At 40.0% G+C, this 17897-nt stretch overlaps 1 protein-coding gene across 13 annotated transcripts in view; it reads right to left on the bottom strand.

Moving 5' to 3' along the window:
• Positions 1–17897, bottom strand: part of MTR (5-methyltetrahydrofolate-homocysteine methyltransferase) — a 57691-nt gene that overhangs the window by 38022 nt on the left and 1772 nt on the right. For 9 of the 13 annotated variants that reach the window (XR_008748179.1, XR_008748178.1, XR_008748174.1 and 6 more), the window contains exons 2-10: positions 13153–13367; positions 10511–10600; positions 9629–9698; positions 8426–8518; positions 8231–8337; positions 6886–6945; positions 4538–4632; positions 540–640; positions 127–188 (exon numbers count right to left, since the gene is read on the bottom strand). Coding sequence is in view for 2 of the 13 variants with exons in the window: in XM_055811086.1 (XP_055667061.1) it covers positions 127–188; positions 540–640; positions 4538–4632; positions 6886–6945; positions 8231–8337; positions 8426–8518; positions 9629–9698; positions 10511–10600; positions 13153–13367 (893 nt within the window). In the remaining 11 variants the exon portion in view is untranslated. Of the gene's footprint in view, positions 1–126; positions 189–539; positions 641–4537; positions 4635–6493; positions 6599–6885; positions 6946–8230; positions 8338–8425; positions 8519–9628; positions 9699–10510; positions 10601–13152; positions 13368–17897 lie in introns of those variants that run through there. The other 4 variants (XR_008748177.1, XR_008748176.1, XR_008748181.1 and 1 more) reach the window with 3 other exon arrangements.

The raw sequence follows: 17897 nt of genomic DNA on the forward strand, positions 1-17897 counted from the left end.
GACATATAGAGCCATCTGAGGAAAAATAAAAACCTACACAATGTTGTAAAAAACACACATCAAATACAAGGAAAGAATTCTTGCCTACTAGTATGTCAGATGTGACACATGAGAAATATTTCATACCTTTAGATGCTGGGCAGTCACTTCTGGAGTTTCATCATAACCACCAAAGGTATTGGGAAGACCTTGAAACGTATTTTTTCTAGTATTACAATTTGTTTAAAGCCCACAAGTACAAAATTAAATTCCATAAAAGATATATTTGAAGTAGTTACACTTGTATGAGGACTAAAATGCCTCATTACCCTTGCAACCCTTACTCAATAGACTGTTAATTATGCCGGAGAGCATTCTGGGTTCACTGTCACAGAACTAACAATAGTTACTTTCAGCAGTTTAAAACATTCTTAATCTCTTTTTAATAGTAAAAACAATAATGTTTTCAGGCTAATTCAACTCTATTATTGCTAATGAGATGGAACAGTTGAGTTACGTTTCATCTGCCTGCAAGCACAGGAACATGCACACCAACACACCTGCATTGGGGTAACAGATGATGTAGGCTGTTGTACACTGTCCAACTGTTTCAATGAATGGTCGCATTTCAACTGCCCCTAAGGCACAATTTAAGCCGATACTGGAAAATAAATTTTCAAAAATTATTTTGAGATAAAAACACCGTTTACATCCAAAACGGACAAATGTTAGTGCTGGCAACTGTGAATTCCCACAATCATCTACAACAAAAGCAACGTGATTTCCAATTTCTTTAACCATCATCATCAATACAACGAGACCCTGCAAAAGGAGAACCCTCTGGTGGAAGAAAAGCACAACAGGGAGGGGGCTGGACTGAACTGAACTAGGAATAGTAAATCAAGATTTCATTTCAAAGTCCAGGAGGGAAGTGGCAGCATTTTGACAGCAACTGGCAGCAACACGACAGCTCTGTATTTTCTAGGTGAAAGAGAGAACAAGTGGAATGAGAATGACAGACTGGAAAGGAGCTTTCTGCTACAGGAAGTATGGAAAAAGTTGAAAAGGCAAGACCTGCTTCAAGCCACTAACCCAGCATTTTCTTTTCAAATTATGCATAAATTATGTCAGCCTTGGAAGAACCCAAATGCCTCCCCACGATGCCTCATGGAAGCCCTAATAAGCTTGGGCCACTGAATCTGCTACATCTTAGTAACAAGACAGCACTGCAGCAGAAGTATTTTTGCAGGAATAAGCTTCTCAAACAGTTTTACCAGTATACAAGGCACAATCGAGTTTTCCTTCATTTAATGACAGATACATAAACGTGACTTCCACTGACAATGTCTACATTAAAAGGGAATTTTGTCTTTCAGAATGTAAGAGATCTTTTACCTATGTTTCCTGATCTCTCTGCACCATTCTAGAAACCATCTTACAAGAACTGCAAAACTCAAAAGGTGCTCACAGTGCTGCTGGAAGAGGAAGATGTAAAAAAGCTAACTCCTTCCCTGGAGTAACAGTCTCGGAGAAGATGCAAGCTAATCCACTGACACAGGCACAGGCAGCAGCCACAACTCCCAACTCAGTGAGCCACAGAAGCTGCCTCAGAGGTAGCTAAGTTAATAAAGTGCACGTATGCTCACTTAGTTTCCCAGAGGTCAAAAGCAATAAAGCCCTGCACAGGACTGAGAGCACAAAATGGTTTTTTACTTTTCTCCTGTTTCCAAGGAGTAGGCAGGGGCTTGGCAACTGCACAAGCAGTAGCAGCAAATGCTGCAGCCAGATTCACTTACTGAACAGAATGACAAATCCTTGAGATCTGAGGGGCTCACAGCAACATCCAGCACCAGGGCCTCGAATATTGCACAGTCACGTACCAAGACCAAAAAACAGACAAACCCCTTCTCCCAGTCGGGGGTGGGGTGGGGGTGGTGGAGGAGGTGTGGGCATATATGTTTATTTTTTCAAACAGCCAGCTCTACCTTTGAGGTGCTTTTTCTAGTGCACCTCATACAGGCCCTTCTATTTAAAGAGAAAAAAATTTAAAAGCACCCTTTTATTCTTATTTGCCTGTTCAGTGTTTACATACATTTAAATCCTTCATACAGATCCCCTGGATACAAACAGAATGCAGAGAGTATACATCACTCAGAGAGTATACATCACTAATTACAGCAATGATGTTGTGGAATTTATTTCAAAATGGGGCTCATCCCTCAGGATTTTCAAAGCAAAGCAAGGTAAGGATACTTAACAAGACTGTCTTTATCAAATACAGATGAATGCAATGCATTTCCTGCTGTTCAGTCATTCGATTTACAAGCTGCCAGTTTGCACTCCCCACATCCTCTTTTTAAGCTCTCTCCTACATTAAGCAGCTCCATCTCTCCCTTCCACATTTAATATCAGTCTGTCTCTGGTTCTCGGTACAAACTCACCTACCACTCTACCTCGTCTTACCAGAGAGATACTGTAAAAGCAGCCAACACACTCAGCAAACACTTCTTGATATTCTCACTTGACTTACTAGGTACTGGCCTTGCAGATTGCCTGAATGATTACCCACTACGGGGGCTGCTGACAAATACATCTACAAGCACACCACCATCCAAGCACTACCTGTTTCAAAACCTCCCAGCCAAACTAAGCACAGACATGCGCATTCATGCCAGTATCATTTCCCCACAGCACATGAAAGAAAACTTTTGAGAAAAGCAGAACATTAACCATGCCTTAAAAGCCAGCAGCCTTGAACCAGATCACTGGTACGCAATCACTGCTACCCTAGTATAATAACCTTCACACCCTCATCTTAAATATCACCTCCCTCCTTTGCTCATTTCTTTGCAGCTGTCACACATCAGTTCCTGTGAAAAGCCAAGGCTGCAGGGTGCCCCTGGGACCAGAACAAACATCCCTAAACTTGGCGTTATTTCTTCTTAATGGTACCACAGTAGAAACAATCACAGGATTCAAAATAACATGAAGGGAACTCATGCCACATCTAAGCACCCTTCATAGCAAACCGCTTGTCACACATCATTCAGCACTTACTAAGCACAGTTCACAAGTTTCTCAGCTACTAGCTGTATCAGCTGGACAAAAAGCACACACTTTTTAGGGGGGGGGCTCCAAACCAAACTGACTTAAGGACAACACATCACCTTAAACAGGACATACAAAACCCAAATGGAAACATGAACACATACAATGTGATCTCTAGGATACTGCTATTAACCAGCCTCTTCACAACCCTAAAGCCACTCTGTACCAACTTGGCAACAGAAACAACATTAAATGCAATCTGCTCCCACAACTAAAACCCTTCTACCACAGTGCTGCAGAGTAGCCTTCACACAAATGAGAAACAGGGCTTTAATCAGACTCATAAGAGAGCTTTTATGAAAAATGGTTTAATAAGTTCTTGGTTTCTGCTCCAGTGACCTCTCCTCTTCAGAGGTGAGAGAATTATGAGCAAAATTATCTGAGACAGACTCATGCCAAATATGGATCACTAGGCTGTGATGCTGAGAGGAGTCATCAACCACCACCCTGTTCCAAGAGGCTCCATATGTTACTTCTGGAGCACCGTCTGGTCTGGGAAAGTGGAGCCTCAAGGGCAGTCAGGAAAGCTGTGAATGCAGTCTTCTGCTTTTGTATTACGGGGATGACAGATTGCGCATTTTAGCTGGAATTTTGTTGTAAAAACAAACAATGGCTCATCACAATGTGCATGGTGTGCACTAATAACAGTGAATTACATGGTTTAGTTACAATATTCTAGGACAAAAACATCAATTTCTGGTGTAAATTTTTATGTGACGAACCAACGTGAAAGAAGAAATGGTAAAGAGAAGGCAAAGAGAAGGCAAGGAAGAGACAGAATAGGGGAAGTGGGAACAGTTTTCAAACTAACACGCAAAACCTTGCACAATGACCAAAATCTGCTATATTATGCATTTTCACAGATCTTAATCTCACACTTATTTAGTATTTTCTGCCTGAACAGAAAAGTATGCGAGTAAATGGAGGCATCAGGAGCTTATAAAACAATCACAGCCTGGAGAAAAACACTCAGGGAACGTATATATTTTTGTAAGAGTTCACACACACAGTTCAGTAAAAAGAACACAGGAATGAAATCTGATTTACTCTTTCAAGCCACCCTGAAACATCCTGAGCTGGCACTGCTTCCCTCTAAGAAAGGGATGTAAGATCTGTTCATACCAGGAATTAGCTCCTTGCACAATCTGGGACAGTAGGAGATGGCAAACTACAGCTTCAGAATCATTATTTTTTAATGCTTTGATCTACTTGTGATTTCAGCGGCTGTTGCAACACAAAACTCCAGATTATTTAAAGCAATGTTTTAAAAATACAGCATTCTTTGGAAACAATTTCTGCTAAGGGAACGACAGCAGAACACATTAGCAATACACATGATTAAATATTATCACAGTTAGTATAGCTTCCACTTAGCTGGAAGCAAGGTGTTAAAACAGAAAAGAATCACAATCTACAGATAATTTATTAAGAGAAAGATATATGTCCTTACCAAAGTGGCTTACTGTGGGAAACACTAATGACAAATGCCTCTCCTGTCTGGCCTGAGAGGGTACGCCCACTCTTATCCACAATGGTTCCAGAAACCTAAATATCAATTGAATACAGAGAAAGGAGAAGAATTAAATTCACAATAAAAACAAGAATTTAAATGGCTGAACTGCTAAAAGTCAAAACAGGAGGACCTATGCTCCACTCAAACTGATAAAGTACAACCTTAACAAAAATTAAACCTTTTCCTCCCTGCAGACATTTAAATACCCAGCTAGGGGAAAGGCAAACCTTTGACTAGTCTTACTGGTCTTCCTTCTCTCTCTCTCTCCCCCCACCTCAGAGAGAGAAACTGGAAAAGGAAAAAAAAAAAAAAAAAAAAAAAAAAGGAATAGCAAAAACTACCATGAACCATTCAGCAGCAAGGTAGCATTAGTACCATGGTATCATTCTGTTAATGGCCCCTGAACCAACCTGCCATAGTCATCTGTTTGGGCAGCTATCGGCAGTCACAGCTCCTCTCCTCTCCTCATCCTCCCTGCCTCCCCCTTCATGTTATTTCAGGTCTCAGGACTGCTATTAGGTTGTTTGGTGGCGAGGTGAGAGGGGGGCAGATGGCCTTAAAAACAAGTTACTCATTTTGCCGCAAGGGAACATCAGATGTTGCAACTTCATAGTGGAGACAGAAGTCTTAACCATATATAATCATACCTCTGTACCTATATGTGTGTGTGTATATCTACATAGAGATGTGCAAACAATAAAGTCCTGACCCCAACAACAACTACAAAGTTGAGAATTCAGGAGGCATTTGAATAAGCCAGGAGAGCCTTCTCAAGTCTACAAATCTTTTTTTCCAGAAGATGCATTGAGTTTAGAAGGCTTCATGCAAAGGTAAATCCATTATGTACCCCAAAACATGCTTTAATAGTGATGCTACTTTCCTTCAAACTACTCGGTCAAGGGAGGTGACCAGCAGAATCCTAGAAGGAGCTGTGTGAAGGGTTGTACTTCTCAAAATAACTGAGCTGAAAAAGGAGCAGAGGATGAGGCAACCAAGCTCACTGACCACTCTGTTCAGCACAACGAAGACACAAAAGTGAACTCTATGTAATGAGAAAACTCTCAGTGCTGACCTGAATGATAAAAAAAGCAGAAACTCATTGCTGATCAAGTACAAAGCTGCGAACACAGGAAAAATTCTACATAATGACACCTCCAAACTAGTCTTTACTGCTCAAGAAACTAATCTGAGCTACAAAAGAAAGTTTTATGAATGCAATTTCAAAGCTCACCACCAGTAAACTAGTAAATCAGGAACAACAAAGAAAGAAATGGACAAAGCAGAGAACATCACTAGACTATCATACGAATCCCTGGTGTCTGCACTTTGACTGCTGTATCCTATTCTAATTCCCGTCTGACTTGAGGAAGTGGAAAACAAAAAAGTGACAAGAATAATAAATTAATGGTATGGAGCAGCTAAACAGACAAGGACTCTTTAGGACAAAAAAAAGATGACTAAAGGAGGCTCTTACAAAGGACTATAAATGCCATGACTATGCAGCAAGGGGAACATGGAACAGCTGCTCACTGTCACTTTCAGAAGATAAATGGCAAGACACAAAAGTTATCGGGTTGAACATCCAAAAGCAAGCAAACTTTCAAACAGCCATTCATAAGCTGCAAACATTACTGACATATTATTTTGTGGATGCCTGGGTCCCATACAGGTTTGAACAGAGGTTCAAGGAAGGAGTAAATACATTTAATAAAAGGGTACGAACAGATGCAAACTGCGAATCAGAAAGCCTGAGCCACAAACTGCAGAAAGCTAGAGGAATACATCAGAACTTTCAAACAAGCTGATTTTTTTCCATATTCCTTGCTATGCATTCATGACTACCTGCTGTCAGAAAAAGACATGTCAGAGAAAGAATATGGAGTTACACAGACCTTTCTGACTTCAAATGGCCACTCATATGCTACTTGAAAATATGGCAGTATTTGCTTAATTTCATCCTTGAAGCACTGGGTTCATAATACCCTTAAGACAGCAAGCCTGAAAAAAAATCATCATCAAACCTTTTCCTGTAGAAACGCACAAAACAAATATGCACTGGAATGAAGTCATTCCTTAGTTTTCAGATTGATAAGCTCAACAGAGCTACCCAAGGCTGTCATAAAGCTCTTCACATCAGTTTTTCCTTTCCCAATTATGTCAAAAAGGTATATTTCCAAGACACTTACTTCCTTCATTTCAAAACACTTCAATCAACCACCATCTCAGCCAGTTCACAAATCATGCTTAAGTACATGTAAAATATTAAATAGGTAATATATACTTACAAATATGGGTCGGGAAGCATATTCTTTTTCAAACAATGTCTGGAGTGCAAAAAGAGCTGCCTGTGGAAGAATAAGTTGCAAAATATTAATGGACATTTCAGGACTTCTTCAGTTTGTTGCCTTTTTTGGTTTGTGTGCATTTGCTTTTTGGTTTTTTAAATATTTTTAATGGCTATTTATGCAACTTGCTACCTCATATGCCTGCGAGAACCCACTATACTCAAGAGGTTTTACCCTTGCCCCTAACATCTTCCAAATGTTCCAAAACACATTTTGGTAACAAGTAGAAAGGAAGTACCATGGGATAACCAAATAAGACCAAGACTAGTCTGAAATCCAAATCACATTGGTGTGTACTTCTCCCTCACATCTCCAGCACAATCCCCCACCACCAAACACGGTTGTATGTACTATTCTCAGTACATACACATTTGCTGCCCTTGAACCTGTTTAGACATGCAGTTTGCAAAGGATTCTAACAGCCTCTAATTTTAACAGTAAGGACTGCAGTGACCCCTTAGAAGGTTCTGAAAATTTCCCATCTCTTTAGGGTAAGAAAGTTGCATGAGAACATGAGCTCAGCACCTATGTTTAACCTACAGGATCCTAGCCAAACCTCCATGATGACTGGTCAATCTACAAAGGGCAACTCATGCCACTGTACACGTTAATCAGCCTATGGCAAAAGCTTAACAAAAAGCTGTGTGCATACCCAGCCAGACCTTCCCACGTAAAATTGCAAGACAGTTTTAAGTGCCTTAACAACTCCACCACCTGCACTAAGCAGTTATTAGATAAAGAAGGAGGTGTCAAAATCATGTAAACTACGGCTATTTCAACATTTTATTCCTCCTCTTTCACCCTTCTAATCCTCTACTCCCAACTGTTCTTTTTTAAAGCTGATGGCAGTGTCAGAGTTCCTAAAAAAACAACATTTTAACAGAACTGTCTCACAAGCCTTCCCATGCCCACAATCGGATACACTGGACAATCCCACTCCAGTGTGCCTCTCTTTAGGCAGACATGTTATGCTGAAAAATACAAACATCAGATGCATTTGGACATGTTTTGCAACACTGCAGAGCTTCTGGGAACAGAAGGACAGCCGGCACAGTCAGAAAGATGCTAAGGGCACATATTAAAAGGCAAAGGAAAAGCGCTGGAAAAGGCTGATTAAAAAAAACATCTCCTTACATTCTACCTCTTTGCTATCAACTGAAGAGTCTTTTCATGTATTTAGTAAGCAGCAGCTGATAGTTCTTACAAGTACTATGTTGAATTTCCTTAGACAGTACACCAAATACTTACAATACTAACATGGGTTTTTTTTCCCCAGGAGTCTTACCTTGGCATTGGCTGTATCAAATACAGTTTCCACTAACAAGATATCAACTCCTCCATCCAAAAGTCCTTTGGCTTGTTCCTTATACGCTTCAACCAGTTCATCAAAAGCTGTAAAACAGCAATGATGTTAATTTCACCTGGCAGTATTTCTTTCAAGACCATCACCTAAGTTAAATAACTTGATGGTTATAATTACTTATGTTCCTGTAATCTGGTCTCTCCACAGATGGTGACACAGAGAGTGTCCTGTTTGTTGGACCCATGGCTCCAGCAACATATCTCCTAATTCCTAAACAAGACACAGAAAAACAAAAAAAAAGAAAAAAATTACCTCTGGTTTTACAATGGCAGCCAAGTTAATATATAAATCCTCCATGAACACCAAGGAATGCACATAAAGAACTATAAAACACTAAACTCCTGTCTCAAGTCAAAAGTTTGATCAGCACAGTATTATCCAGCACAGCTGACTTTTTTGGTTTAATCCTATCCAATGAGACATTCAGTGTATCCACACAAGACAGAACAACATCTATGAAAAAGGCAATTGGCTCAACTGTTTTTTCTTCTAAGTATCATTTGTTTCTGACACAGGAAGCTTCATTCAATTATCTTAAATGGGCAGCATAGAACTATCCTGGCATTTTTCACTAGATAACCTGATTTAAATATTCTGGTATGTGTTCATAAAAAAAAAAAACTCACTTTTTTTAAAGTGTATTTCAAATCTTATATATTTTTATTGCGGACTATGAATCCCATCAGTGAGGTGTTATTGGGACAGCAGCAGCAGCACTGTTAGCTTGAAACACAGTTTGACGGCAGAATACAAAAGGAAATTACCTGTCTTTGAAAGACAGCATTGTCTACAGCAGTGTAAATGAGCTATAACCCTCTCACATAAAGTCCAGAAGGTAAAAGGCTGCACATTTGCAGATGGTCACATGCTAAACACACTCCAGTTGCTGCTGAGTGAAGTCAAACCACAAGACTTATAATACTAGGAGTAACTGGTAATCCACATTTGCCTAGAATCAGCTATCCTAATTCTGTACTACAAAGATTGTGCCATACAAACCTAAGTAACTTACAACAGTTCCTGCTGAAACTGTCTTCTCTAACACACATGTGGAAGATGTGTACCACCTGCAGCCTAAAACAGGCAGGCCCTGGACTGCAATCCTGCAGAACACACCCCAGATCCTGCAATCATGCTGAAATTAGTGTGATAGGAATACAGATGTGAAACTGATACTGTACCTAAAATGAAGCGCGTGCACATCTGCAAGTTAAGTCCCTGTGATGTAAATCATCAAGCTATCCTCTAGTTACAACATTTCAAAGATCGCAGCAAGTCAAACCCGCAAATGAATAAGAAATTAAAATTAACATTGCTTACCTGTCTGAGCAGTGACATCATCTGCTGCTTTTCTGGCCACACATGCAGAGGCTCTGTTTAACCGATACGCCTAGAACAATTACAGAAAATTACTGAATAACCTTTAGTTCAGTACAGCATAACTCATCCTCAAAGAAACACAACCCTTCCATTCAGTGCCTCGCAGTACACTCTGAAGGCTCCCTAAGCCATACAAGCATTATTACAAAACTCCAAAAGGAACAGCTCTATACATGTCAGCAACAGTTATATAGCAGGTCTCATCCCACGTACGCCCCAGCCTACAGCTACTATATCATAAAACTTCATTCTTTAAGGTACTAATTAAATCCTGCTGAAGTCAACAAAAGCTAAAGAACAAGACTTTCAGGACAAAACTAACCAACTTTTAAATTCACTTTTTATTCAAGTAGTGTATTTTCAAGTATTTTTTTCACATATTTCTCAAATTCTCTGAATAACAAATAAACCAGAATTGGTATGACATATCCAAGCTTGAAAGGACTTCTACATACACCGGCACAAACAACACACAAATAACATCCAGGAAAAAAGCAGTTCCACTGTGACATTTGGCAAGTTAGAAGGACTGAAGCAAAATATACCTGTGCACAGAACTGAGACATTCTGTGAATGCTCAACCAAAACCCAGAACAAATTATTACTGCCTGTGCCTTCATCAACAAGAGGCACAGTGACTGTCACACACAGCAAGCACAAGTCCACAGCGTGGAAATGTGCCACAACCCCATCACGTGGCTCAAAAGGCAGCATGCAGTCAATAAACACAGTACCAAAGGACTCCGGGACTAAGCTAATCTTGGCTGCTAAGACAAAAATCTTGATTAATATTTTAAAGTGTAGATAGTTTAGCATTCTTACCAAATGCTCAAGGCCATAGTCAGCTTGTGCAACTCTGGTGCTGCTGAAAGTGTTAGTTTCAATGATGTCAGCACCTGACAGCAAGTACTCCTGCAAGACGTGAAAGAAAAAAAACAAACAACAGCAAGACCTCCAAGACAGAGATATGGAACAAAAGCAATCCAAATACTTTGTTTCATTCAGTTGACAAAAAGTCACAAATCATCGCCTAATTCAAAGCAGATGCAACTCTGAAGGCCTTACTCAAAGGCACAGGGCCAAAGCAATAGAAGTGTTCCATGTAACCAGTTTTCAGAGTTTCATATTCAGCCACACTTTCTACCAACAGGTGACATTTATATGTAGGCCACTCGGTCCAGCATTTGGAGCACATTCTAGATTTCTCCACAGGGACATGGTTGGACATAGTCCAATTGCCATCAGCAAGTGAGGGCTGCTGTGGGCAGACTCAGAAAAGGTACCAGTTAAACAAAAGCAGAGGTTAGAAAAAACAAACATTCTGAGTGGATCTGTACAGCATAAGAACATACTGGGACAGAATACAAGATTAGGAGAATTATATTTTGCGCAGATCACATTTAAAGTTTAACTAATAGCCCAGAGTCTGAAAACAGCTAAGTCTTCTGCTCCATTTTGGTTGTCTAATGCCCACTGAAGTAAGCTCAAATCAATGCAAGCTGAAATATTTTTGTGGATTCCAGACTGCATTTTTATAACCTCTATCAGTAGCCCTCTTCCCTCCTTAACTCCTCTTTTTGATCAGGTTAACCCTTAGATGACCCCTGTATATACAAGGAAAATAAGACATTTGATGTGCTAATAAGTGAAATATACTGATGTGGCCATCAAACAAATCGCTCAGATTTTCCTGTAAGAAGCAGATGAGCTCAGCAGGTTCAACAGGGCAAATAAAGCCTTGATCCAAATGACAGCAGAAAGGAATTAAATTTGCTTTAAAACATCCTTTGCCACAAACTAATATGCTTTCTCTCAGCGCCTCCTGGATACATATAGAAATACCTACAAATAGCTATAAGAAAATACACAAATTCTTACATGTACACTCATAACCAAGTAATTAAGTTTCCAAAAATCATCTAAAGAAACACGTTAAATGCGTACAGTTTCGTACTAGCTTTTGTTTATTTCAGACCTGTCATTGTAGCAAAAGCTCTTCAACTTTACTGTCTACCATCACAGAAGTAAATAACACGCTCAAAGCGGGAAGATCATTTTTGCCTTTGAAAATACATCACCTCTTACCACTGAATCTGACTTTGCCAGGCAAGGTACAGCTAACATTTACTTTTCAAGTTACTGATATCTGTGAGGTCTGACTCACTGGGCCATTGAAAAAAAAAAAAAAAAACCCCACACACCACCACCCAACCATACATATACTGGGATTTCAGTTACTTAGTAGAAATATTTTCATCTATTATTTCAAGTTCTGCCCAATTCTCAGAAGAAATGACCACTGGTAGCTATAAAATATGAAGCCACCACCAATGGCTCAGAAAGCACCAGACCCAAAAGCTGTTGCAGGCACAGGGACCACCACAGACTTGTTCTTTTCTTACACTTTTCCTAGAGCACTCACAACTGGCCGTTGGAGCAGTGACAGCAGGGTACTTGGTTTGATGCAATGCATTCATTCTCTCATCGCTATTGGTCTGTTAAATTTGCAAAATTCAACTGTTAAACCAGCTTACCCAATTAAAACCACAAGCTACTATCAATTCCAAGGTTCATGACCACTACAGATCAGTTGACAGGCTAGGGACTAAACTCAATCTACAAGTATTTCTTAAAATTTTTATAGGTCAAAGACTCTGACTCTTTTCAACTCGTCCATTGCTCTTAAAAGCCAAAGAACAACAGTTAGAATGTAAATATAAAAATACAGATTACATATCAAATTTAACAAACATAAGCCAAGTATAATTCTAATAAATAAAATGCAGAACATTTTAATAAATATTGGAAAAAACCAGAACAAACGTGAGATTTCAACTGGTTGCAATGCTATTCAAATGTTACAATTATTACAGTAAGACCTACACCTACATACACCTGCAACTCAAAAAAGGCAAGACTTAGGAAGTTAGTTTTTGAAGTCTAATTGAAGAGGAAAATAATAAAATCTATTTGTAAATTCCTAATGATTGACCCCAGACTGTTTTATTCTCTGGACCACACATCAATATTCTAGGGGAAAAGCAAGAATATGGAAGCACATACATTCATTAACTATGGAGAGGCCTGCTTCAGGCTGCCCCACTTAACCGCTCTTTAATACACAGTTACAGAAATATGCATCTAGAATTCAAGTTATATCCTACTTAGATGCATTTCAAGTGCTGGTTGAGGCAGAGAAACTGAAAGAAAAATGAAATAAATCATAATCTACAATAACAGAAATGCGTCAGGGATTAAGTCAAAAAAGGATTTAAAAACAACACTGCCTGGGTAACATCAAGAACCAAGACGTGAATGCTGTGCTCACACAACCAGAACAGTCAAATCTGCTCATTCTTTTTTGCATGGTTACCTAGCACTAGCCTGTGGCATGGAAAAGGGGAGCACAGAGGCCAAATTCTCCTTCCTTCTCTTGTCAGGAGACAGAAATCAGAACCACCTACCTTGTGTATGTCACAGATTATATCAGGTTGAGTTATACTGAGAAGGTCATTATTGCCTTTCAAAGGCCTGGAATGATCTTTAAACTCATGCCCTCGGAAATCCTCTTCTGAAAGGGCACGTTGCTGGATCATGGTACCCATGCCTCCATCCAAAATCATTATCCGCTCCTGCAGAACAGATTCAATTTCATCTTCCACACTTTTCTGGGGATCTGCTGTAAGAAAATAATTCCAATATTTAAGCAGCTTTGAAATTCCCTATTGATACACCTGTGCAACCTGAGCTCTTCCCGTTTAAGAAACATAAAATAACTAATCCTTTACTGAAATCAAACAGTAACTGGTTTACTTCAGCTACAGCTCCAGTCACCCGATATCAGGTTAACAGCTGCATCTATCTAAATAGAAATAGACTCGATTGGTCCTTTATCTAAGTACAGTCAGCTGCTGGGAAAAAAAAAACATCAAAAGTTCACAAGGGCATACATCAAATTCTCTATGCAAACTAGTCCCCAACACTGAAAAGCGTGGCAATTTCCACCACAGCAACATTTGAACAGCAATGCAAAGCTACCTCCTGGCACCAGACACCATACTGGAAGCGGTACACAAGCTCAAACAAGAAACTAGTGAGCTTCATTCAAAAAGAAAAAAGATTATTTTTTTAATTGCTACTTTAATTACCTATACCATAATGACAGAGAAAGAGAAATAAACTGAGCAAGCAAAAGCAGTTCAACTGAGTCACAAATTCACCTCTTTCTAGTATAACAGTAGTAAATAACAAATTTGCACTTCTCCTAGTGAGCAAACACCAAGATACACCACCAGAAAATCACCAGGTTTTACTTTCTTTTGCACAAACACAGCAAGATCTTCTGCTCTGCAACAATTCCAGAAGAAAACAAATCAGGCAAATGAGGTGCTAATTTGAAGATAGTGGACAGAGTAAATCTAACAATGACTGAAACGGAAAAATGTAGAAATCTCAGAGCTATCATTTGGAATAAAGATGCAGTATTGTAATGCTTTAAGATCCAAAAGGAAGCCCATCCCAAACACCCAAGTCAAAACTATAATCTGAGACACTGAAAAAAAACCCAAAAAAACCACTCACAAAAGCCTACTTTTCCTCTTCAGAATGTACACAGAATCATCGCAGAACAAAGACACACTTATAAACATATAGGAAACAGCCTCTTTACCAAAAACCCAATTTACAAGAGTGGGGACCTCACTTATCTTTCACAACCATGGAGATGAAACAATGTGTTATTCTTCACATCTCTCATTCGTTCATCTTGGGCTTACTCACTTTTGAGTAAACACCTGTTTTGCATCTTGGTTATGCACTATCCTCAAAACAGTTGTAAAAACAAATTCTAAGCACAAGAACATCCTTACATCTCATTACAGCTTACACACAGCAGTACCTGCTAACTGATTTGACTTTTTTCCTTCTGCATTCTTACAATGCAACTTCTATTTTGACATCAGTACTGCTAAAAAAAGAGTATGCTGGAAAGAATGTGAGGCAAAGAGTAAGTATTACAAGATTACAATTATACCAATACTCCAGGAAAATGGCTCTAAATCAGACGTAGTCTCAGCAAGAAGAGAATCCAAACAAAATCTGCTCTATAACAAGCATGAAGCATTTGAAGGGAGATTAAAAAAAAAAAAAAAAAAAGCAAGTCACCCTCCTTTCAGGTTGAAAGTTGGCAGGCTCAGCAGGTTCTTATACAAGAGCTTAAGCCTACTCACACCGAACCATCAAATTATTCATGAAAATAAAATCAGTCCTTGAGCTAAAGGCTTTCAGAAGCAAGACCCAAAAAACTGTATCTGAAAGTACGTCTGCAATGCAGACTCCCATGAAGCATAACTCGTGCTCTGCAAGAACTACAACCCAAGGAGACATGCAAATTAGAGCTTGCTTTTGCTTTAATATAGCCTCCCTAAATCGACCCCCCCGACCCAAGAGCTGCACCCCAGACAGCTGAACCTGGCCATCAGAGTCCTCCCAGAACCAGTCCTCCTTTCTGCAGGCCCCTTTTACCTACATGCTTCCCATCTTCTCACACACACTGCGAAGCAAAGATCTATAGTTTGGTTTTAAACCCTGAACCTCACACAGCCTGTTTCACTTTCTCTACAGCTTGCCTTGCTGAACCAGATGCTACCTCACTGCATGGTTTTCTGCTCATAGGAGCACAGATTTCCTCGGCTCCCAGCTCTGCAAGAGCTTTATTCTGAAGAACCTTTCAAAACCTGTGCTTTTTTAGCAGCATCTCAAAAAGCTGCAGGAAATAAGGTGGGAATCATGAAGGTAGCCATCAATGCCAGAGGTACACAGACTCTATGTTTTACAAATGAGTGGCATAATGGCTCCAAGCTCACCAAAACCCAATTTACCTGTCCTTGCTATGGATAACACTTGACTCCTTCCATTACAAGCCTGCACTTCTTGAAGCTGTGTTCTGGCACACTGATGATGCAATTTTCAAGTTGGAAACAAAGTCTGCAAGCAGGTCCAAAAAGACCACAGATATCAGCAAGGATTGATTCATGAAACTGTGCTAGAAAGTGCTGAACTCTGCCCTTTGAAGAAAAGCAGGGAGGAGGCTCAGAGTCAGCTGTGCTAAATAAGTACCATCATCTTAATTCAGCATTCAACTCACATAATCCTCCTCTCCACCACAGACAGGGAGCACAAGTTTGTTACAGAATAAATGAAAAAATGTTTGGAGAAGTTCCTAGCAGGGAAAAATCAGGTCAGTCTTGTGGTTTTTTGTTTGGGTTTGGGGTTTTTTTGTTTGTTTGTTTGTTTACAGACCCTGTTCCTACCTCTGCTCAGCCAGAAGTTGATTAAAAATTTGTTTCATAAGGATCGCTGGTGAGCTTTGGGAAATGGATTCCCTCTGCCATTCAAAAGTATCCAGGAGAAAAACCGCCTATAGTACCTAGCTGTAACAGAAACAGTAGCAAGCCAGCAGTGGTAACAAGACCAAGAACCAATTACCTTGGTTTTACACACTACTGAAAGTGAAAATACAAAGCACGTTGCCACAGAACGTTCTAGGGCTTGAACTACTTTAGCAGACCATACCAAGACAGAACAGAAGAGACCCAAGAGCACTGGCTTAAAAGTCAGTGGGATACAGAACACATAATAAAACTACCCTAATACCCTGCTTCACTTCCCCAAACACTCCAGCTTAAGATCACGTGAACAAGGGAATTACTAGTCTGGAAAGGAGAAATGGTATTAGCTGCAACAACTTTTACCCCTTGTAGATGTTTCCAAGTAAGTTTGTGTAACACACAAGGTGTCCCTCTGGTACAGTTGTTGTCTCCTACAGTCATTCTACTGCTAACAATTATAAACTTTGCCCAGATGTAACCTTCCATTTTCATAATGTGACAGCTCAGAGGATAAGGCAAGATGATGTTCTTTCATCTCCCTATCCCAACCCAACCAGCATACAGACCATGTGGGCAGAATTGAAGGGATAAATGCATGTTCTCCACACGAAACCAGACTTCAAAGCTTGCAAATTGCTTAAAAGCACATTTTTCTGATGCCTGTAATGTATCTCAAAAGGTGTTTTTTTATTATTTATGCACTTCTATGAAAGATTTATTCTTAGTATAAAATAAGTCTGGTATACAAGTACTTAGAAGGGACTAAAGGATTATAAGTTGCTTCCAAAGCTTTTGATAAAGGATCAACCCAGCTGCGACAGTATTATAGTATTTTCATCATGGTAATGTGAAAGAACACAAATTGAAGGAGATACAGGCACTTACAGTACCCCCTATTTCCGAAGCTGACCACATCCTGTCCTGACAGGCAGCAGGGCTGCTGCACATCCTAATTCAGCAAGCCAGCATTGTCCTGCACCAACTCCAAGCAAAAGTTTCTTCAGCATTCAAAAAATTACTGCGCAGCACACAGCAATTACAATTGTAGCCAGAAAGGATGCTCCTATCCCATGCCACAGACAGCTCATGACAACCTTAGCGTTACTTCTGTTTAATTAATTGCATCTTCTTCAACCGGATGCCCTCTGGCAACATGAAGAGTTTCATGAACTGCAGCAACAGATGGTGGACAGATCCTCTACAACAGCGGGCAGCAGCACCCTATTGCTAGGTTATTTTTTACCCTGCCTATTCAAAGAGAGAAGCATTGGATCTTACCACTTCACCTTGAGTACCTATGTGCACCTTGCTGACATTTTCCATGTCAGAACTTGTCTTAAGAACCATTCAGGTCTTGCATAACAGACACTTGTGTAGTCAATGCACTTATAAAGCTAGCTTGAAAGGCAAATGACAACCACAAAAGGCACTGAAGTCTCAGAATAACAGAGAAGTCCTGTTAGTTACGCCCACTGTCTCTAAACATGCAAATCCCAGGCTCAAAAGGCTTCCCGTGTCACAACCACAGCTGTCCATCTCCCAACATTAAACTGTTCCCAACAGATTATTAGATATTCATCACAGGCAGGAACCACCGGCAAACACACCAGCCTCCAGACCAGCACGGTCTCACTTTGTGGCATGCCCTGCCACTGAAAGACTAAGGAGAAGCACTTCACTCAGCTTCCCAACAGCCTGCTCCTGAATGCAAGTCCTTTGCATCACTGCCCCATGCACACACCACCATTTATTGCCTTCTGCCTGTTCAACAAGGCTCCAAACACGCCCCTGGCATGCAATTTTTGCTTTCATCTAAGCAA

This window comes from Falco peregrinus, chromosome 7 (assembly GCF_023634155.1).
Source record: "Falco peregrinus isolate bFalPer1 chromosome 7, bFalPer1.pri, whole genome shotgun sequence".
Classification (NCBI taxonomy): domain Eukaryota; kingdom Metazoa; phylum Chordata; class Aves; order Falconiformes; family Falconidae; genus Falco; species Falco peregrinus.